We start from the raw sequence: 24,896 nt of genomic DNA on the forward strand, positions 1-24,896 counted from the left end.
AAATTAAAAAAAAAAAAAAAAAAAAAAAATAAAAAAAAAAATTTAAAAAAAAAAAAAAAAAAAAAAATTTAAAAAAAAAATTTAAAAAAAAAATTTAAAAAAAAAAAGGAAAACATAAAAGGAAAACAAAAAAGGAAAAAAAAAAAAGGAAAAAAAAAAAAAAAAAAAAGGCAAAAAACAAAAAATGGAAAAACAAAGCAAAAAAAAATTAAAAAAAGAGGAAAACAATAAGGGGGTATTCGTTCTTACACAGCTTTCGAAGCGGTAATTCCGAACTCACTGCATATGTTACATCACTACTTGCGAACACGTTACATAATATACCATAAAAAAAAAAAAATGCTTTATTTATTTTAGCAGCACTGTACGCATATATGAAAAAAAAAGGGAAAAATCATCCCTAAAAAAAGAACATACGAGTTGAACTGTTAAGTAAATGAAAATTTCTTCAAACTCATGCAAAGAATGCGAAAAAGGTACAGGTGAAAAAAATGAAAGACGTAAATGCGAAAAAAATCAAAAAAGAAAAGTAAACATGAATGAGGAAAAGGGTTTGGAAAAATATGTAAACGTACATACGTATGTACATACATACTAATACAAGCACAAATTTAGCAGCTAACGTACATCATACTGAAGGTAACAATTGCATAAAATATTTACATGTACAAGAATTTATGTGAGGAGTGGTATTTTTCCAAAAACTATTTTTTAGTTTTTGTGAAAAAAACTCACATTGTTTAAATGATTCATTTAATATATACATGTATGTACCTGTACATAGATATATATATATATATATATATATATATGTGTGTATATGCATTTACATGAGATGATGGGAAGAATACTGTTGTGTTTCCTGTATAACATTATATATTTATGTACATGGTCATGCGGGTCTAGTGGGGACAAAATATTATTAGGATACATCAAAAGGGGGGAAAGCGATAAATTACACGAACACTGACCCAAGTGCGATGAGTATGCATATATACATATATCTATATGTATATATATATATATATATGTATGTATATATTTACATCCATGTGCATACATATACATGTACGAATGTAACATAGGAGAAAACGAAGCGCGGGTAAGTATAAAATGGACAAAGCAACCCATAAATTTGAAGCACAAATGTGTGACTCTTTATACAATTAGGAAGTGAAGCTTCCTTTTCATTCCTTTCCATTCCTTTCTTTTCCTTTCCATTCCTGTTCATTCCCTTCCTTTCCATTCTTTTCCATTCCTGTTCATTCCCTTCCTTTCCATTCTTTTCCATTCCTGTTCATTCCCTTCCTTTCCATTCTTTTCCATTCCTGTTCATTCCCTTCCTTTCCATTCTTTTCCATTCCTGTTCATTCCCTTCCTTTCCTACCCTTTTTTTTTTTTTTTTTTTTTACAAATTCGCTAACCATTTGGGACAACATATTGTTAATAAAATGAAAGTTGATGAAATTTTGATTATCAAAGAGTACCTTTTTTTATGTTTACTTTTGTTAAAACCTATTTAAGGTAAAATAAAAATAATTCATCATTAACGCTGTCTTTGAATACGGTGTAGTATAATATATAAAAACAAAAGTGTGTATTAAGTAAAGTGCATATATTGTAATGTATAAGATAAAAAAAAAAAAAAAGGAAATTCCATTTTTGTAGTTCTTTTCTGAGCTTATTCTTTCTCAAATTTTTGAGGGTCTTCACGGAATAATAATACATATAATTAAAAATGTAAAATTAAATTCTATAGTACAAATAAATAATTACACTTATAAAAAAACATAAGAAAGTGTACACAGTTAAAGGTTTTAAACAGGTGGTAAAATAAAAGTTAAAGTTAGGGGGTTAAATATTTTAAAAAATTATATAAAAATGAAACAAATATTTCTGAACATTTTAAAATGTTATATGTGTTATGTTTTTTCATTTATTTGTAGTCAATCTAACCTTCTTTAGACAAGCTCTGCATTCTCTCATGTTGTACATATAATATCGCAAAGTTTTACACAATTATATTTTATGCAAAAGGTAAGAAAAAGAAGAATTTTATTTTTATTTTTTTTTTTTTTTTATTTCTTTTCGTTTATACAGATGTTTTTTATTCCTGCGTATTTAAAGCACTGCTAACGGTATGTTCGCATTTGTATAATCCAAAAAGGGTAAAGCCTATAAAAAGTTTTATCTCCGCGTGTGGGTGTTTATACACACAAGTACAAATGCATATATGTACGCATACCCATACCATCACAGATTAGTTTGTTAAAAATAAATTAAGAAGCTATCATTGTTCAAAAAAAAAAAATAAATAAAATAAATATGAGCAATAAAGTAAATATGAAAATTAAAATATAAGTGAGGAATAAAAAAAATATATATAGCGCCTTGTCGTTATACACATTTTCCAGGTACATAAAACACAATTTCTTCAACAGTTACATATATTTAAATGTGATCATAAAATTTATGCCCACATTAACATGTTCATGCAAAATAACTTTTCGGGTCAGGATAAATTTAATTAAATCGAGAATCAAAATATGAACTACATTATTTGATGTCTTCCCCTAGTGTTATGGTGAAAAAATAGTACTTGCTTGTATATACATTTTTCTACATGTATTCTTGCAACATACGTTGTATATGTAGGTATGTACACATGTACGTGTGTGTGCATTATATTTATATCTCTTTTCACAAAAAAATTAAGACGTATTAAATAAAAAAAAATAGAACAAATAAAATTAATTTCGGAAAAAAAAAAATTCCTTTGCAAATAACATTGCGTGTACAGAAATTATTAAAAAACTGAAATGTACCATATTTTCTGTAAGTTTCATACTTTTCATATATACTAATCAAAAACTGCACATTTTTCAAATTCTTTCTCTTAGAAATGGGCATTACATTTATTCACATGGTGTACAATTATTGAACTAAAATGCAGTCCTATCTTACGGGATCAAAAAAAAAAAAATTAAAAAGAAAGCGTGCACACACATACGCTTATATATTATATATGGACATATACATATATATACATGGATGGATATACGGATGAATAGCTACACATTTTTAAGGACGTTTGCCGGATGCAGTTATGGAATGCATATCAAAGTTGAGGTAATCTTGCTCATCCATCATGATTAAATTTTCAACTATTTATTTATGAACTGTTCATATTAATAATTTCAAATGAACAAAAAAAATATGGACGTGGTAAAAATGATCTTTACAACTGTACTTGGGAGGCCTTACACTACTTAGGGGATATGAATTACAATAAAAAAAAAAAAAATTTAAATATATAATTACATAAATGAGCAAATGGACAAATAGGCGAATAAGTGAGCAAATGGACAAATAGGCGAATAAGTGAGCAAATGGACAAATAGGCGAATAAGTGAGCAAATGGACAAATAGGCGAATAAATGAACACATGGGCAAATAAACGAATAAATGAGCAAATGGACAAATAAACGAATGAATAAACAGCTGGACAAACTTCAAATCAGTGTTAACATATTTTTCACAGTTTCACTTTAGCTCCTTTTTTTTATCTGTAAAAATAATTTCTTTTGATATTTAGCTAATATTTAAAAAATGCACCTATAAACAACATATATTACGAAAAAAGTCGTTCCTTCTGTAAAATAATTTTAGAAAATTTTTTTTTTCATCTGTGCGTAGAATCCGTGTGCTCACTTGCACTCTTTTCTGTCTATTCCTTCTCTACACCCTTTTCTGCATATTCCTGTATACGTGTTATTCGAGCTAGGGTCTAATAACCACATCTTCGCAAGTCTTTATAAGAAAAATGCACCATATTATGTTCATAATAACCTGTGCGATTTATCATTCACTAAGCAGGTACTCATATACACACAAGCTTAAGTAAGCACAAATACACATATGTCTGTGATACGTATGCACAAGTATACGATACGTATGTATATGTGCACAGCCAAATGGACGCTCATCGCGCAGCTTACCCATATAGCTTTTCACAGGAAGAGGCAAACAACATTTACATAAAATCCTTATTAATATTGGAAGACCTGGTGTTGTAACGACTTCTCGAATTACTCAAGAAGCTTCTAGTATGTCTACTACTAGCCGCATTATTATTATTATTATTAATCCCTTCTTTCTTATTATTCTGCTCTTTATTTTTCAATCTATCACTTTTTCTTAAATTCAAATTAGGTAAGTTATCGGTATTTCTTTTTTTTTTTTCATTTTTCTTTCTATTTCTACCAGTTGTTCTACGCGATCTATTATTCCGTACACTGGATCTACCACCTCTAGCAGTTCTGGCTCTCTTTCTGTTTCTGTTCCTTCTGTATCGTCTATTATAAGAATTTGAAGCATTACTACAAGTATAATCGAAATCATCGTTATCATAATCATCGTCATCATCATCATCATCATCTTCTTCTTCATCCGAAAAGTAGTTAGCGGATTGGTCACTCGTAAAATTAGATGAATCTTCACTAATAACAGCAATTTCAGTATTTCTACCTGAACTAGCGAGGTTTTCATAATTTAATGAATTACTAGCATTATTATTAGCAGTATATAAATTATTTCTAAACATCGTAAAGATATCATTATATCTAGCATAACTTGATAAAAAAGAATTATTAAAACTTCTAGAATTTACTAAATCATAACTGTCAATAGGTGATCGAACATAAACAGAATATGGATTAAAATATGCACAAGTCATAATATGATCAATATTTTTTATAATACAATTTCTTCCTTTTAATGGAGAATTATTTAATAAATTATAATTTTCTCTTATTAAATTTTTTATATATTTTTCTTGTAACATATGTAACATATTCTTTGTATGACTATTCATATATATCATCCTATTATTATTTGAAAATACAAATAACCTATAATCATATTCCTCTTTACATTTATCTGCTTCCTCATAATGCTTTAAATAACGCTTAAAATATGTTTGTACTCTTAACCCATAGTAACTTTTTCTGTTATAGTAAATATAACTATCAACATCTTCTTCATCTTTGCATGGCAATTTTTTTAAAAATCGATAAAATATAGAGTTGCTCATTTCTTCCCTCTCGTCATCATAATTATAATATTCTTTGCCAAGGGGAAATATATCCTTATAACCCTTTTCTTCATTAACAAGCTTGTATATACTGCTAATTTTCATCGCGTTTATGTAGCTATTCTTGTATTTCTTTCTACTACTGTTCTCATTTTTGAATATTTCCATGCATTCGTTCGTCTTCCTTGCTATTTCGTTCTCATGAATAAAGGCTTGTGTAGTTCCATTTGCTGAATTACCTCCACTGCTTCCTACACGATTTATACTGCTAATCCAGTTATACTTTTCCTTCAAATTGATTGATGTTGGTTCATCTAGAGCACCAATCGTGCAGCTACTAATATCGTTAATGAAAATATTTTCATTTTGCAGAAAAGTTCGACCTGGAAGCTCCTTTATCGAAGTGCTTTTAGTTTCACTCTTACATAGAAACGTAGCCTCATTTTTGCAATTTCTATTACTATCGTTTCTATCCTTATGGTGGTATTCACTGCAGTTACGATTTGAGGACCATTCCAACTCAGATATGAATGGGTGTTCTCTTCTATAATTTAATAAAATTTTATATAATATACTGTAAATAATAATAGTTTTATAATTCACTTTCTCGTCTGTTATCAACTTTGTAGTCAAGTAATTAAAATAATTTATATGTACACAAACAGGATCTATACTATAAAATTTTAAATGATCAAAATAGCTATTATACGAATTGAAGCTTGAGAATTGTGGTAGTAAGGGTTGTAATTCTTGTTCATATATTTTAAATTTTTTATCAACAAATACATTTGTATTACTAAAGTTGTTTAACAAGTGTCTATTTTCTTCTTTACGATTTCGTTTTTCTTTCTTATATGACAAATACAATCGATGTGCACTTTTTGATGTATTAATAGAATATGCATGGTTACATTTTTCCTCATCATCATCCTTACCATTCAGATGGTTTCTATTCCTATTTTGAATATTACTTTCATTCATTCGCATTGTATTCTTCACATCTTCCATGTAATAATGGCTTATCGTTTTTTGTTTTTTCCTTTTCCTACCATACTCCAAGTCATTCTCATGCTGATCAACCGGACTGTAATGGTTTCTTCGATAATCATTTGTTATTTTAAAAGATACACCACTGTTACGATATAAATAAGGATCTATTTCTTGAATAGACTGATTTTCTCCATGTAAATGACTATCACTATCATTAACATAATCATAGTTATGGAACCATTTTACCCCCAAATCTTTTCCGCCTAATGCACCATCTTCCTCATCGGTGCTACTCTCAAACTGCCCTGGTAAGTTTTCCGAGTATTTTTCATAATTCGAGTCGTTACTAAAAAAACTAATAGAACTGTGTTTATCAAAATCAGATTCCAATTCTTCGCTCATAATGTGTTCTCTTTTTAAAGCATACAACTTATCACAATCATGATCCTTTTCTAAATTAAAAACTTCTTTTAATTTACTCCTTTTGTCATTATTTGAATATCTATGTTTTTTTTCCGTTTTCTTGTCATCTAAAATGCATTCATCTGAGCTTTTCGTCTGATTCCCACTATCAAATATTTGAATGTAATTACTGTCGTTTGTTATATCTACGTTTGGGGTTTTACTTGTAGTTTTGTTTGCACCGGTGCGTTCACTCCTGTTAGCATTATTCGTGTAGTTATTCATACTATTATTTACGCTATTATTCATGCTATTATTTGTGTGTGTATTCTCCTCTGCTTTCAGTGTTCGCTTTTCCTTCCTGCTATTCCTTTTGTTCTTAAGTGGATACAGACGAATGCTTCTACTTATTACATTGTCAATATTTATAATTTCTTTTTTTCCCGTCGAGTTATTATATTTCATGCATTCCTGATGCATATCCTCGACATTTATGATTTCTTTACTATTTGATGGAGTGATATCCAGGTTTATTACATCTGTACCTCCATGCATCCCATATGGATCCTCATCGATTATCTTCACATCATCACTTCCCCTCCTTTCATCGACATTACTATTGTTCCCACTATCGTTGTTGTTTCCATTACCATTGTTGTTCCCACTATCATTGTTGTTCCCACTATCATTGTTGTTCCCACTATCATTGTTGTTCCCACTATCATTGTTGTTCCACTCATTGTTTTCCATTACCATTGTTGTTCCCACTATCATTGTTGTTTCCATTACCATTGTTGTTCCCACTATCATTGTTGTTTCCATTACCATTGTTGTTCCCACTATCATTGTTGTTCCCACTATCATTGTTATTATCATTGCTATTGTTTTTCCCATTAGAGTTCTTACTACCATTATCATTATGGCTTTTTTTTATATTTTTTTTCTCATTCCCCTCTTTGATCGAGTACTTGGAATTGCTGTCGGTATATAAGGTATACACTGTATTGGCTGAGCTTGACACATCCGAACTGTCTTCTATAATTCTACTGCTTTTCCTCCCCCTCCTTGTTCTGCTCCTGTTTCCATCTTTATTTACATCGTGTGTATTATTATGATTGTCACTGCACTTTCCGTTATGATTGAGAGTACAACTGGTGTTTCCACTTGTGCTATGGTTTTGACAAGTTTTACTCCGTGTGCTATATGAAACGTTATTACCACTTCCACTTACATCAATGTTTCCCTCAATATTGCTGCTGAGTGGGGGGCTGTTCGCCCGACTTAAAAGCGCGCTCCATTTGGTAGCAATGTTGTTACTATTGTTATTACGACTTGTGCTGCTAACATTGTTATTACGATTGGCACTGCTAACATTGTTAATACGATTAGCACTGCTAACATTGTTAATACGATTGGTGTTACCCCGCACGGGAAGTACTGCTCTATCATTTTCATTGTATCCACCATACGAATCATATATAAACACATCAGGGAGAACACTAATATTATCATAATTTTCGACATTTTCGTTAGAATTAGGTTCATTTAAATAACATACCTGTGAAGAAGTTAACTGTTCTGTTAAGGTAAATTTGTAACAACAATTTTTATTCATTGTAAAAATAGAAAAATAACCATAATTATGTGACACAATAAAAATATGACCATTTTTATTCCATTGTGCACTTATATTTTTTAACTCACTATCGTACGAAAATTTTTTTATAATTTTTTTTTTCTTTACATTCAATAAGTAAATATATTTTCTAAAACATGCAAAGAGAACTACATCCTTGTAATATGGATTTGGTTCAATAAAACTTACATAACTATCACATTTCTTCAAATCAAAATATTTAATCTCTTCACATGTTATTCTATAAAATATGGACAAATTTGTTTTCATTGTAACAGCATTAATGCTTTCTTTCGAAGCATTTGATTTATTTGTTATACCATCAGCAACTATAATATATTCATCTGAACAATTGAATGAGATATTACTTATTTTATAATGCAGTTTTTTTGCCCTCAACTTTGATTTGTTATTTGATTTTTCATTATACAAACAATGAACAGCTTTTTGTATTTGCTCAGGCTTACCACTAATACTACTAGTAATGGCTCCATTTGGTCCGCTATTTCTTAATATATTACGATAACTAGAACCGAAACTTTTAACTAGTAAGCTGCTACTACCACTACTACTGCTAATACTAATGCCTTCCTGATTTTTCTGCGTTTTCGTAAATTTATTTTTTTTTATTTTCTTTTCATGATTTTCCTTGGACAAGTCCTCTTGCTCACTTGATGAGTAACAGTATGAGGAGCAAGACGTGGACGATATGATAAATAAATTATTGTTTTCATTTTCCCTGTTTATTTCGCTCAACATATTATTATTATTATATCCGCAGTTATTACTGATGTTGTTATTGGCGTTGTTGTTTCCATTGTCGGTGTTACCACTGCCGCTAATATTATTACAACTATTGTTACCCCTGTTAATATTACCTCTACTACTAATAAGGTTTCCCCTAATTCTAATATTGTTGTAATTATTGCTGGTATTATGATTATGTTTTGCCTTGTTGTTCTCATTAAGCGCCGAGGACTCCAATATGAACTCCACGTAAAGTGAAGTGTAAAAGCAGCAGATTGAAATTTTACTTTTGCAATCGTGTGCTTTTTTATTTACCATTTGTATGTTTTTTTTTTTTTTTTTTTTTTTTTTATTAACATCGTTCAGGTAATTTTGGAAATTCCACAAATAAATAGATCCATTTGTATGAACAGTTAAGAAATCTGCTGAATTGTTTGAAAAAACAAATAATAATACTTCCTCATTAAAATCTTCAAATTTTTTAAACATAACGAAACCGATATTATTTTTAACATTCTGTAATATGTTAATTTCAAAATATTGGAAAATTTTTCGATAGGATATATCTTCTTCGTTCATTTTTTTTTTTTTTTTCTCCTTTATATGATAGTTCGATAACATCATCTGCATGCAGATTGTTATAAATATGATCATCAATTTTGTTGACATATTTTGTTATAACAACATCCTTTGGGGATATATTCAGCTGTTCACTGTTATCCTCATCGTTATCATAAATTATTTTTGTCGTCAGTAAAAGGAACATGAGTTTCTTTCTCCTCATTTTGGAATTCGAATTAGCACTAGCATTAGCACTAGCATTAGCACTAGCATTAGCACTAGCATTAGCATTAGCATTAGCATTAGCACTAGCATTAGCATTAGCATTAGCACTCACATTAGCACTCACATTAGCACAGGCAATCGCACTGCTGCCATCGTTGATACCGTAGCAAATGGCGCTACCACTGTTGGCATTGACAAAGTCATCTTCATTCAGCCTATCCACACAATCATTCTGTGTATTTATAAAAATCAAATAGCTATTTTTGAGCTCTTTAATAGGATTTTTTGATATAATTAAATTGCTGTATATATATGGAGCAATATTATAATTTAACGAGTAAGAAAAGCGGAGGTAAGGGAAAAATTTAGTACCTTCTAAACACATATCTACTGACTTAATTAAATGAATATCATTATGTAAATCATCAAATTTTATTATAAAAAAATACGAATTTGTAGAACACAATGCATATGTTTTATAAAAATTCTTACTTGACTTCTTTGCTTCATTATAAAAAAATATAACCTTCTTCATAAAAAATGTTCTTCTATATGTAAATAAAACCTTATATTTATATTTGTCAACTAGCCAAAATTTTACTATACCTTTTTCATCACAAGATATAATATATTTATTCGATTTATGTATATCAAAATCAGTAATAGAATAATTATGTGCTCTTATACATAAAATTAAATTTCCAGTCATAACATGATAAATTTTTATAAATCCATCCTTTCCTGATGTTATAATATTCTCAAACAAATGATCAAACATAATTTTTGTAATAAAATTATAATCTTTTTTCTGTGGAAGGAAGTGTGATAATATAGTTATATTTCTCTTAATATTTTTTAGACAATAATTATATATATCATATTTATACCTAGTATTAATTATACTATTTCTTTTTTTCGTATCATTATATGCATAAAATAATTTATGTTTTATTTTATTATATAAATTATTATATCTATTACATTCATAACTTGTTAATTTTATCGATTTATTTTTATTATTTTCATATTCTTCTTTTAATTTATTTTGGCTGTTAAAAAAAAATTTTTTCACATTATGCTGTGGATATATACAGGTTAGCATATTTATTACATTTTTAAAAATATTAAACATATCACATTCTATTTTATTTTCTGTCCAAATTTCTCTTTTCCTTCGCTTCACTAGTTCATCTATATCGTGCTTCTTCTCCTCCGTTCCGCTCTTTAGTTTTTTCTTTTTTCTTGTCAAACTGTTTATGAACTCTTCCCCTTCAGAAGCACAGCCGAACGTTACACTGCGGCTTGCAGCGAGGGCATGATTAACAGTGGCATGATTGTACATGGCTCCATTATTGACGGTACGATAATAATAGTTTGACGTTTTATTATGAACTGCTGTATTGGAGCAGCTAATACAACTAGCATTACGATTCAACGGCAGGCAGTGCTCGTGCTTGTGCTCTAAGTTATCACACCTGCCACAGTAATCCCCATATGCGGTGCTGCTCCTGCGTTTTTCTTGTACATTCTTGTGTCTATAAGCAATTCCATGCTCATTATCATGATCATTGCTTCTGTTGTGACTAAAACTATAATCGTTGGACCAGTGCTCTACACGATCAGTAATGTAACTCATAACGCTCTCTTCACAATTGCCCTCAATGGGATTGCTTGCCCTTTTATGCTTTTTGCTATTTATGTTGTTTTCATTTAATTTCTCCTTTTTTACATGTTCCGATGTGTCAAAAAAATTATCACAATATGGTAATCTATCTTCCCCTCTAGGGGTAGTAGTCATGATTCTATGTTTATCATTCTTCGAAAAAAAAAAATCATCATTCGATTTGTAACCATCCTCTTTATAACAATACTCTTTATAACCATCAGATCTGTTATCACCAATTAACAAACCACAATCTTTTAACATCTTAAAAATATTGTTAATCCCTTCTCGGTTAGTGCTATTTTTCTTTATTTCCTTTAGACATACATTTATTAATACTTTATACGTATCACTTATATCACTAAAAGATTTATTCTTTTTTTTTAAATATTTCTTTAATATCTTTCTATTATTTTCATCAACAATGTTCTTTTTGTAGACATCATTTCTATTTGCATTTTCAGCATTATTAATATGATTCCATCTGTTATGATACCTTGTGTTACATAGGAGCATGTCTCTTCGTTTGTCAAAGCGTGTACTCTTACATACTTTTTCACAATTTTTTTTCTTCATTTCTAACTGAACGTTTGGACTACATCTGAGGGGAATCCCGTGCACTTCCTCCAAGGGGCCAGCATTACTACGATCGATGGGGGCAACGGTATGGGTATCAGCGCCTCCATTGCAACCTATAATATAACTCTTTCCATTTTCACCTACATTTTCACTGTCTACATGAAGCAATAATTCCTCTCGTTCTTTCCTGTTCATTATTACAAAGTTTTCTGTATCATTTAGTTTCTGTTTCTTACAGGATAAACTAGGGTCATCTTCTTTGTCATTTCGCCCTTTTTTTATATCCATTATTGTTATCTATATATAAGGTAAGGACAAAGGTTTATTCTAATAAATTGCATGCGCGTACAAATACATAATATTATATCATATGTCCTTTTGAAGAAACATAAACTTCACAATGTCTAATTCTTCTTCTTTTGCAATTTATATTTTGCAATTTGTAAAAATAATTTTCTCTTTGTTTTAATATCATCCGTACTTTTTTTTTTTTTTTACAAACATATTTTTTCACCACTTTCAATATTTGCTTCTTTTTTTATTTTCATTATTAACAAGTCAGAAATGTACATGCAGTTATTGGTAAATTTACGAACTTCTTTTTTAAGTAATATTTTTGCCTTTTAATTAATGCTGTTTTGAGGGATACGTCCTCTTTTTAAAAAAAAAAAATAATAAAACAATAAAATAATAAGACAGCAGAATAACAGAATAACAAAATGAAGAAATACAAAAAATAAAATAAAATGGAACAGAATGAAATAGAACAGAATGAAATAGAACAGAATGAAATAAAATAGAATAGAATAAAATAGAATAAAATAAAACAAAACAAAACAAAATAAAATAGAATAGAATAAAATAGAATAAAATAGAATAAAATTAAATAAAATAAAATTTAATGCATTACTATATTACATTTACTTTGGCCAGGCAGCTCGATGTGTAACAGTCTCTCTCTTTATTTAAATGTTTTATGCAAATACAAACGGACTGCTTCTTGTTATATTTACGTAATATTTTTGAGTTTAGATGATCGGGATATTGCAACTACTCATATTAATGTCATTCGAACAAGCTTTCGTGAACTCACATATATATATATATTTATGTACATGTATATTTATGCGAAGGAATGTGTATAAACACACATATGTATATATATGACAAACAATATCAAAAGTGTTTAAAAACTTTTTTTTTTTTTTCCCACTTTCTTTTTTACTTTGAAATTTTTTATTTGATTATTTTCTTATTTGATTATATACCTATTTGATTATATACCTATTTGATTATATACCTATTTGATTATATTCCTATTTGATTATATTACTATTTGATTATATTCCTATTTGATTATATACCTATTTGATTATACACCTATTTGATTATACACCTATTTGATTATATACCTATTTGATTATATACCTATTTGATTATATACCTATTTGATTATATACCTATTTGATTATATTACTATTTGATTATATATCTATTTGATTATATACCTATTTGATTATATTACTTTTTGATTATATTCCTATTTGATTATATATCTATTCGATTTTTTTCCTATTTGATTATATATCTATTTGATTTTTTTCCTATTTGATTATTTTCTTATTTGATTGTTTTCTTATTATCTTTTTTGATTATTTTGCTTATTCGCATTTCTCCTGTTTCACATTTTTCTTATGTTGACGCTCCGTCATTTTATTACTTTGTTTTCACTGCTTTGACTTCACTATTTCAACTTTACTGTTCTGATTATCCTATTTTTCCTTTCCTATCTTGCTTTAACTATTCTATTTTCCCTATATTGCTTTTCCTATGTTGCTTTTACTATTTTAATTTTACTATTCTACTTTCAACTCTTGTTATTTCCCTCCTTTGCTATGTAATTGTTTTTTTGTATGTACAATATGGTATATAATATACATATTATGTATACAAGTATATATGTATATAAATATATATGCATATATGCATATATGTATATATATACATAAGTATATATACTATATATATATTTACATACATACATGTATATACATTTTTTTTTTTTTAACACTGCAGATATGTGGTGAATATGCACAAGCGTATATTTCTATATTTCATAAAATTAAATAATAATGTACATGTATTTATAAAAAGAGTATTTAAATTTTAGATAAAACTATTTAACTATATGAGAATTTAAATATATATATATATATATATATATATATATATATATATATATATGTATATTATATATATACGTGTATCATTATATACATACATGTACATATATATAATATGCGTGTATAATTATGTACATTTATGTACGTATATATATTTATATATATGTAATATATTTATAGCAGTGAACTAAAAATTTTTTTTTTTTTTTTTCCATTTTTGTTTGTAATATAGTTTTTTTTCGAAAGTTTTTTATTTCATTACTTCTTATATTTCTTTTTATTATATACTACATTTTCATATCATTTTTATCTAACAATTTTACATGATTATAAATTTTTTTTTTTTTTATTTTATATATGATATACACTTATATACACTCGTTTAATTCAGTTATTCTTTACCATATACTGAGAAAAGGAAGTGAAAGTAAAAATTAGAATATTTTATACTTACTTTATTTATGTTCTAGGTAAATTTTTAAGGGTGTTGGCATTTCATTAACATCAGTACTATTATTATGTTTTACATGGTTGATGTTTTACGTCCGCTCAGCGCCCTCTTTGTACTATTAAATGTGGTTAACTGATGAATGTACGAACTTTTAAACTTGCCAACTTTTGAACTTTCCACGAATTTGCCTTTTCAATATCTCATTGAAGGCAGAAAAATAAAATAACGACACTATAATATATACATATACATATATGTGCTTACATAAACACATACATACCTAATATGCGGCAGTTGTTAATGGCAGATCATGTGAAGGATAAAAATTTCCCTGTATTTGTTGTTATGTTTAAAATTAAAAAAAAAAAGTTTTCAGAAAATCCTCGTTTACTTACCTAATGGAAAATAAAATTTGGGGCCGTTTTATCATAACACATGCACGTGTACCATAAACATATACTATGTACACTTACACTTACACGTACACTTACACGTACACTTACACTTACACATACGCGTACCCATACCAATACACATACCCATACGCATATACTTTTATTTATAATATAACATAACACTGCATTACTTAACATAATTTTTTTATTTTTTTTCAAATTATTCCGCATTATAAAAAATTGCGAATTAGTAAAATTAAAATTGGAAACAACATTGTAGATTAATGTAAGTAATGGGAATACCAAAATGGAGATAAAGCATTCATGCAAAGGGGAAAAATAACAAGAAAATTAAAACAAGAAAAAAAAGAAGAAAAAGAATAAAAGAAAGATAAACATTGTAAATGTTTAAATTTTATTTTGTTTGATTCAATCCCTTGCCGTTACAACGTTCCCATTCTGTTCAAAAAAAGAAAGTATAAAAAAAAAAAAGAAGAAAAAATAATAAAAAAAATAAAGTAAATAAATAAATAAATAAATAAAATACAATAAAATACAATGCAATAAAATAAATAAATAATTAATTAATTAATTAAAATACAACAAAATAAATGCAATAAAATTAATTAATAAAATAAAATAACATCAAAAGTGGTACAAGTCAACAGCCAGTTATGTTCTTATATTACGAAGTTATTTCTCATTCGAACCGGAAAACTAGCATAATGTATATATTCTATGTGCAAAGGATATATGTGTGAATGCACACATATATATATATATACATATATATTTTTATATATGCGTAAGTACGCCTGCGGGAATATAATTTTATCCGAGTTGTGTCTATCCTTTAGTGAAAGCATTATATGAAATAAATTGCACACGTTTAGAAACATAATACTGTTGACATAAAGTGTTAATGTAGAAACAACTAATTTAATTTTTTTTACGTAAATTGTGTTGTGTGTGCCGTTGGCAGTTCTTTTCAGCGTAACACTTATAATAGTTGTACAAATTGAGGATGTTTCTATTATTTTATTATATTTCACAAATCATGCGTAAAAGAGTTTCATTGAAACAAATTTCAAGCTGCCTTATTTTGTTGGCTATATATATATATATATATATATATGCGCGTGAGTATTTGCATCAGTTGGGTTTTTTATATGAACATATTAATAGTATGACCAAAAGAAAATGAAGCAGAAAATATAACATGTGAAATATAAAACCTAACATACGTGGTGTGTAAAATGTGAAGTGTTTTTCCTTCTATATTTTCTTTCATTGCTGCGTCGAAGTTCAATGCACTTCTATTTGATGATAACAAGTTTTAGTTTTCATTTACATTAGGAACATTAAATATAACTCAGTAATGAGAGGGTATATGTGATTGTGTTTTGTATGTATAAACAATTTGAGATCATTTTCTGTCCTTGAATCATTCCTAAAATTTTAGTTACTCTTTTTCTTTTTTTTTTCTGCACACATTATATGTATTTATTTGTTCTTTTTATACTTACCTCCTATATCATTTACAATTATGCAAAAAAGTACAAACGAAATAGCTAAAAGGATATTTCCCTTAATACAAAAATGTTTATTGCTATATAATTTTTTTTAATTTGAATTGTCTTATGATCTTATATTTTTTTAATACTTTTCAGTGGTATAGGATTGGGATAACTCTATAAGAGTCCTCTTAAAACATATAATAATTGGATTAACAACATATATATTTTTTTTTTTTAATCATGCTTAAATAGAAGGAATAGAAACTTGAAAAAATTTGAATTTCCTTTCCAATTCTTCCTGGTACATTAAAAATTAAAAACATCTTTTTTTAATTTTTAAAACCGAGGAATTTTTGGTATTTTTTATTCGACTCTAAATTTTATATTGTTACTCTTCTGTAACAATTGTTCGCATGAACAACCAGAGAATACAGCTAAAAGGTAAACACATGAAAAAAGAAGAGAAAAAAGAAAAAGAAAAAGGAAAAGGAAAAGAATATGAAAATGAATATGAGAGTGAAAATGAAGATAAAAATGAAGATGAAAATGAAAATGAAAAAATACCACATAATACCAAAAAATACGAAAAAGTACCAAAAAATACCAAATAATACAAAAAAAACAAAAAAATTATGACCAGTTCAGAAAAAAAAAGTTAACACTATGAACAGACAAATTATCCGATTGAGGGAAAGTACTAAAAAGAGTAATGTGATAAAAAGAGCTTAAAAAATAAAAGTTTGAAGATTAAAATAAAACCATATGCTACTAAATTTTCCAAAAATAAAAAAAAAAGAAAAAAGAAAATTTTAAACGAACAATAAGCTTCTATTTCTTTTTTTTTTATTTTATATATAGTATGCATTTTGTATTAAGTAAAATATTTTCTATTTTTCCTATTTTATTATATTATTATTTTATTATTTTTCGTTTTTTCTTATTTCCTTATTTTTCGTTTTTTCTTATTTCCTTATTTTTCGTTTTTTCTTATTTCCTTATTTTTCGTTTTTTCGTATTTCCTTATTTTTCGTATTTTCCCTATTTTCCCTATTTTCCCTATTTTTCTTTTTTTGTTTTTCTTCCCCTTCTGTTTCCTGCTTTTTTTCGCTGACTTTCTACTTATATAACTTTGTTTTTTACAATTTCTCAATTTTACAATTTTCAGCTATTCTTGTGCACATTTGCAAACAAATAAAACATCTGTAATATAATGTAGATGTGTATGTGCAAATATAGTTTGCTTAGGAACAGGGACAAAACATAGTAGGAGGCATTTAATCGAAGTGAATATTTGCGTAGAGTCTTTTAAAATATACATTTATGTATGTGCGCATGTGCATGTTTGTATGTATGTGCTTTTGTATAGTACATACATGTCAACGTGTATTTAAGAAAAAATGAAAGGATGAAATAAACATAATATGGAATTGGATGAACAACTGGAAAGTGAGTTAACAATTCATGAAACACATGTTCATACGGACGACAAAAAAAATGAAACACGCTTGAATAGTTTACACATAAATATAAAAAATAATGGATGTATGCATGACACAGTTGAGGGGAAAGAACGAGAGCATTTAATTAATTCTTATCAGGAGGATACGTATGAAAAAAAAAAGAAAAAAAAAGAATGTGTTTTACGTTATATTAACAATGAGGGAGTCTCTATGATCAGCAGTTATGATCATATAATCAATGTTAATGAATCTTCTCCCAGCAATGTGGACATTATTAATATACACGAAAAAGCGAAAACAAATTACAAGATTGATATATCATTAAGTTCTAACACGAGTGTAAAATATACAGATCAAAAAGCTAATAACATAAACAACGATGATAATAATTTGTCAGATAGCGCAAATGATCTATCTCAAGCAAATGTGTTTTTGAAGGAGATGAAGAGAGCAAACGCTGTCTCTTCAAGTCTATATGATGTAAATTCTTCAGACAATGAAAGAAAAAATTTGCACTTGGCATACTACTCTAGTGAATGCAATTTTCTGCCCAGGGAAAAAACGAACCGTTCGTGTCATTCGAGCGGATCATGCAGATCGAACCGTCCAACTCGATCAAACCGATCAATCCTATCAAACCGATCAATCCGATCGAACCGATCAATCCGATCAAACCGATCAATCCGATCAAACCGATCAAACCAATCAGACCGATCAAACCGATCAGACCGATCAAACCGATCAGACCGATCAAACCGATCAGACCGATCAAACCTATCAATCCAATCAAACCGATCAATCCAATCAAACCGATCAAACCGATCAAACCCATCAAACCGATCAATCCAATCAAACCGATCAATCCAATCAAACCTATCAATCCAATCAAACCCATCAATCCGTTCAAACCTTTTAAACGGTTTAATATTACCTAGTGAAGAAAAGATAAACACTCTCAAAAGTTTATCTTATGAGAATAATAAAAAACATGAACAAGCCAGAAAATTTAGCATTGACAAGGGAAATGAACCTTCTGGTCATAATAATGACGAAGCGGCTATGATAAACAGTGACAACTGTAATGAAGATAGTGATGATGACAAAGAAATAAAAAACATATTAAATGTACTTGAAAATTTAAAGAATTATAAATTTCATGATTCGGACAATTTTGAAAATGACGAAAATTATGAACATTTTGATGATAAAGATGGATTTAATGAAGAAAATTCCAGCTCTCATACGGATGAAAATGGAAAGGATAATTATAGAAAAGCTGCTAATTCTCTTCATGATCAGAACACACCTTTCTTAGGAAACGCACACACATTTGGTAGTGTGAATGGAAATGTAGATGAATATACGAAGGTAAATGCAAATGCAAATGCAAATACGTTTGCAAGTACAAATGCAAATGCAAATACGCTTGCAAGTACAAATGCAAATGCAAATACGTTTGCAAGTACAAATACAAATGCAAAAACAAAAGCGCGTGATAATAAAGAATATATAGATATTCCAAGGATAAAAGATGCATATAAGAAATATGCTGTTTTGAGCAACCATTTTGATGAATATGAACTAAAGGAAAGATATATAGAACAAAATAATGAAAACAGAGTGACAGTTCAATACATTTGCGGACAGAACGATGAGGAAGAAAAGAACAGTCAAGACGAATTGCTTGAAAGGAATTATGATATGATGGGTGATGAGTCGTATGAACAGTATGACCTGGATTGTAACAAAAAATGTACAAACGAAGAAGAAAAAAGAAACATACCAAATAAAAGCACATCAACATCATATGGTATACACATAAAACAAATTGTAAATGACGAATATGTAAACAATGAATTTTGTAGTTCATCGAATTATGTTAAAAAAAAAAAAAAAAAAAAAAAAGACATGGATATGGACATAGGGATAGAGATGGAAATGCACACAGAGCAGGACAAAAATGATGAGCACAATCAGAAGGAGGAAATAATATTAGATGCACAAAGTAGTAATATGATGCAAAACAACTGCTCCAGTACTGACAAAAAAGAGGCAAAAGTTTTAGAGAAAATACGAAAAAAAAAACTTCTAAGAGATAATGTTAATAACTTGAAAAATAAGGAGCAAAATTACCTGAACAGTTCAGGTGATTTAAATGCAAATGTAACCAACTCAAATGTGACAAATTATGCATGTACAAAGACGGACAGAATAGACAATAATGCTCATAATGTCTCTGATACGACTAGTACTAAGAATGTATATTTTCAAAATAAGGACTTATCTGAGGAAATCAAAAATATAATGAATGTAAACAATAGTGTAAATGAAGAAAGTAATTTTGAATTTGACCGTTATCTGAACAAGCTACAGAATTTGAAAAGTCTGCTTCACCAGGAAAATTGCGCCAGTGGGCATGAGGACGATAGCGATGTGGACGGTAAAGATGACAAAAATAATGAGGAGGATGGTAACGATGATGATGATGATAGTAGTAGTAATATTCGTGTAAGTAGAGATGAACAGTCTGACGTGGGTGATAAGACAGAAATTGAGGGAAGAGAAGATGAAGCAGAGATTGACAAAGTGGAAGAGAGAAAAAAGAACAAAAAAAGAACAAAAAAGGTACAAAAAAAGGAAAAAAAAAAAAAAAAAAAAAAAAAAGGAAAGGGAAAGGGAAAGGGAAAGAGAAAGAGAAAGAGAAAGAGAGAGCAAAAGAGAGAGCGAAAGAGAGGGCGAAAGAGAGAGCGAAAGAGAGAGCGAAAGAGAGGGCGAAAGAGAGAGCGAAAGAGAGAGCGAACGGGAAAGTCATCAAGATAACCAACACGATAGCCAACACCAAACTACTGTTCAGTGTCGAGGGGAGGAAAACAGTAGTGTACAAAATGAAACAAATAAGTATGCACTACGAAATAGTGCAAAGGAAAATTCAGAGCGTTCTGGCGCACGCACCCTAGAGATACAAGTGCTAGTCGAAAAGTACAAGTTTTTAAAAAATGAAATGAAAAATATGCAAAATAAAATAGTGAGCTACAAAAAAATGGAAAAAACATATCATAAGAGTAAAGAGAAATATAAGAACAAACTGTCAATGATTAATGAGTATGAGAAAAAAATTGATTACATTATAACAGATTTTAACAAATTAAAAGAAGCATGTACAAGTAAGGAAAAAAAGCTAGCTAAATATGAAGAAATAACAAAATATATGAATGAACAATTTTGTATTAGTAAAATACAATTCGAAAATAAAATGAATGAGTATGTTGTCTTTTTAAAAAAGAAGGATTCAGATATATATATGCTTAAAGAACTGATTAAAGAAAAAGAAAAAATCATTTCTTTTAATGAAAATATACTTAAACAGTATAAAAATGATATAGACGACATGTTAAGGCAAAACATAGAAAGAGTTGAACATGTTAAGGCAAAATTAAAAACGCAGCAAAGTATGATAGCAGAAAAAAATACAAAAATACAAAAAATGGAACAAGATGTTAGAATATATATAGAAAAAGTAAATAAAATGGAGGGTGAAATAAAAACATTAGAGTATCAAATAGATCTAGATAAAGAGAAACAAAAGGTATTAAAAAAAAATAGTGAAAAAGAAGCGGAAAAAAATGCAAAATTGACAGATGAGTTAGACCAAATGAATAAAGAAAATAGGGAGTTACATTACAAAGTAGAGCATTTATTAAAAAATGAAAAAATTATATTGAACGATAAAAACGAATTAGTTGAATGGAACAAGAACCTGAACAAAGAGATAGAAAAGGTTAGGATCGAAATGAATATACTTCTAGTGGAAAAGGAAAAAGTAGAAGAAATGTATAATATGAAAAAGTCAGAAAAGATTAAAATAGACCAACAGGTAGAAATACTGAAGGAAGAAAATGAACGGAAGGATGATGAACTAGTCAAATTAAAAGAAATGCTGTCCCATCTAGAAAAACAAAACGTTGAACTAAGCGAAGAGAGGGATGAACTGAATAAAAAGAAAGAAATAGAAACTACAGAAAAGGAAAATATACAGAGCATTTTTGAGAAAGCAAATAAAGAAATAGAACAATACATACGTGAAAAGAAGTTATTGGAAGAGAAAGTAGAAGAATTACAAAAATGCAAAGATGCTGTAGTTACTAGGAGTGAAGAGGATATTAAAAAGTTGAAAGAACAGATAACAGAGTTAGAACAAAAACTGGATGAGGAAAATAAATTATATTGTAAAGAAAAAGAAGTAATAGAAAATTTAAATGAAGAAAAAAAAAAAATTATTAAAGAATGTGAAAAATTGAAAAATAAAAATAAAAAAATTACAACCAAATTGAAAGAAAATAAAATAAATAATGAAGAAAATTTAAATAAAATTAAAAGAGAAAAAGAGGATTTCCTTGAAAAGGAAAAGGATAATTTTTCGGAAAAGGTTCATTCACTCGAATTAGCTTTTCAGCAGTCATATAACGAAATACATGAACAAAAGAATGACTTAGAAATGGAATTAAAGGAATTAAAAATAATAAATGAAGATATAAAGAAAAACTCGAAAAATCTTCTAAATGTAAATGATGTGTTGATAAAAGAAATGAAAACATACAATGAGGAGAAGGAAAAATTTATTAAAGGGTTAAACCACATTAAACAAGCTTATATCAAAATAAAAAATGAAAATGAACAACTCAAAAAAGATGCTTTTACATATATCAAAAAAGAAGTACAAGAGAATTACGTTCCTGTCGATACGCATAATAATATATTAACAGAGCAAAAAAGGATAAATTTAGAAAAAGACATGCTCAGGACGCAACTGAAGGAGAAGGAGGCGCTCATAATAAACCTGAATAAGGAAAACTTCGAAATGAATGAACAATTGGGAAGAATAACGAAGGAAAACGAGGATCTAAACACAAACATAAAGGTCAAGGCGAAGATTACGGAGGATGTGGTGCTCAACGTGGAGGTGAAACTGCGAGACGCTAGTGCAGGCGTGTGTGTATATGCATATGCGCCTATATATGTGTGTGTACCTGTGGATGTGCATATTATCTGCATATCATATGCATATCATATGCATATTATGTGTATATTATGTGTATATTATGTGTATATTATGTGTATATTATGTGTATATTATGTGTATATTATGTGTATACGTGTTTGCTCATTAGCAGACACTCATTAACTTCTTTCCCCCTTTTGCGCCTATTTTTTCCGCGTGCAGAAGTTGAAGCTGGACTTGAACAGCAAAGAAGAAGAGATAAAAAAAAAGACGTTGGAGGTCAAGAAAATAGAGAGGGACTACAAAAAGTTATTAGACGATTACAAGACAGAAAAGAAAAATTTAGTTTCAAAATATGAAAATGAGTTAGATGCATACATGAGCAAGTGCGAATCTACCCATACAAAGTATAAGAAGTGTGAGGAAGAGGTGAGGACTGATATAATAAAATCATACTCGTGTGTTGTATAATAAATGCAGTGATGAATGTATTTATACCTGAACGTGTGCATGTACAATGTATTTTTCCGTAACATGTGCACAATTCGCTCAGCGTACGCAAGGATGAGGTTTCCTAAAAATGCATTTTTATAAACTACTATGAAGACATGCAAATTGGTCTTTTTTTTTTTTTTTATATCACCGTGAAGATGTTTGCGGAATATGCAAACGAGCAGAATACACACGTGCATACATATACATATATATGCCTAACCTTTTTTATACATATTGACCGCAAAACATGCTTGTATCTCATTTCTCTCCTGTCCCGTAATATAGGTTAAGGAACTAAAAAATAAACTGAACTTGAAGGACGAAGTAATAGAGTACACCCATAAGGAAATTGAAAAAATTAAGGAAGTGTTCTGGTACATAAGAACAAAATGCTCCATTGTAGTATTCGTGCCAATATGCGTGTGGGTCAAAGTATTCGTTCTAGTATGCGTAGTAGTATTCATTCCATTGTGCATACGCGTAATAGTGTTCATTCCATTGTGCATACGCGTAATAGTATTCATTCCATTGTGCATACGCGTAATAGTATTCATTCCATTGTGTAACTTTGTCGGCATCATCCCGTTTTCTCATCCTTCTCCTAGCGTTCTAGCTTGTTCACTGCGCCGAGCTCTTTCATGGTACTCTTTTTTGTTTTATTTTTATCCATTTGTAGTAACGAATACGAATGCAAAATAAAAAATGTTATAGAAGAAAAGGATAAGGAATTATATGCAATGCAGAAGAAGTATAAGGAGCTGCATGAAGACAACAACGTAAGTTCAATTGTGAAAAAAAAAAAAAAAAAGCACACATGTGTATGTGCGTATGTGTGTGCATACGTATATGCAGATGTATGGGTATATGAATATACATAGATATATGTACTCACACATTCACATGTGCACACATTATATGCACTGTACCTGACGAATATTTTCACCCCTTGGGCAATTTCTTTCCCCTCAGGTAAGTAAAAACGAAATAATAAAATTACACAAAATGTTGGAGGAGGCAAATAAAAAAATAAAAAAGAGAGACATGGAAATGTACATACTACTTGAAGAAAACAAAAAACAAAAAGAAAAGGCTGCCAAGAAAATGAACAAGGTGAATGAATTGCTAAATAATATACAAAAGGAATATACAGACAATATTCCTTAAAATGTAAGTAAATTTTGTGCTTACGCTGTTTGCGCTTATGCAATTTTGCGGTTATGCAATTTTGCGGTTTTACGGTTGCACATTTTTTCAGTTTGGGACATTTTTACGATCTACAAATTTTGAATCTCCTTTTAAAAATTTTCCTTTTTAATCTTTTAAAAAAAAAAAAAAAAAAAAAAAAAAAAAATCGCAGCCACATTGTTATGGTTATAATTTTGAATTCGTTGTGTCAAAAATTTTTTGTTTTTCGTTATTCCTTATTCGTTTTTTATTTTTTTATATTTCGTTTCTCATTTTTAACGTGTACCAATTTTGAACAGTATGTTGTGGTTTGTCT

The 24,896-nt window shown here is 28.7% G+C and overlaps 2 protein-coding genes across 2 annotated transcripts; one reads left to right on the plus strand and one right to left on the minus strand.

Moving 5' to 3' along the window:
* Positions 1–4,033: 4,033 nt before the first annotated feature.
* Positions 4,034–12,183, minus strand: PmUG01_08034300 (WD repeat-containing protein, putative; the record flags this gene model as incomplete). The annotated part of the gene is given in 3 exon segments (XM_029004507.1): positions 4,034–7,245; positions 7,259–9,443; positions 9,457–12,183. 3 exon segments carry the CDS (start codon positions 12,181–12,183, stop codon positions 4,034–4,036), a joined length of 8,124 nt encoding a protein of 2,707 aa, XP_028861189.1.
* A 5,679-nt stretch (positions 12,184–17,862) lies between these two features.
* PmUG01_08034400 (microtubule and actin binding protein, putative) lies at positions 17,863–24,559 on the plus strand (the record flags this gene model as incomplete). Its single annotated transcript, XM_029004508.1, is given in 6 exon segments — positions 17,863–20,544; positions 20,558–22,894; positions 23,123–23,329; positions 23,681–23,769; positions 24,072–24,171; positions 24,365–24,559. 6 exon segments carry the CDS (start codon positions 17,863–17,865, stop codon positions 24,557–24,559), a joined length of 5,610 nt encoding a protein of 1,869 aa, XP_028861190.1.
* Positions 24,560–24,896: the final 337 nt, after the last annotated feature.

This window comes from Plasmodium malariae (assembly GCF_900090045.1).
Source record: "Plasmodium malariae genome assembly, chromosome: 8".
NCBI classification, from domain to species: domain Eukaryota; phylum Apicomplexa; class Aconoidasida; order Haemosporida; family Plasmodiidae; genus Plasmodium; species Plasmodium malariae.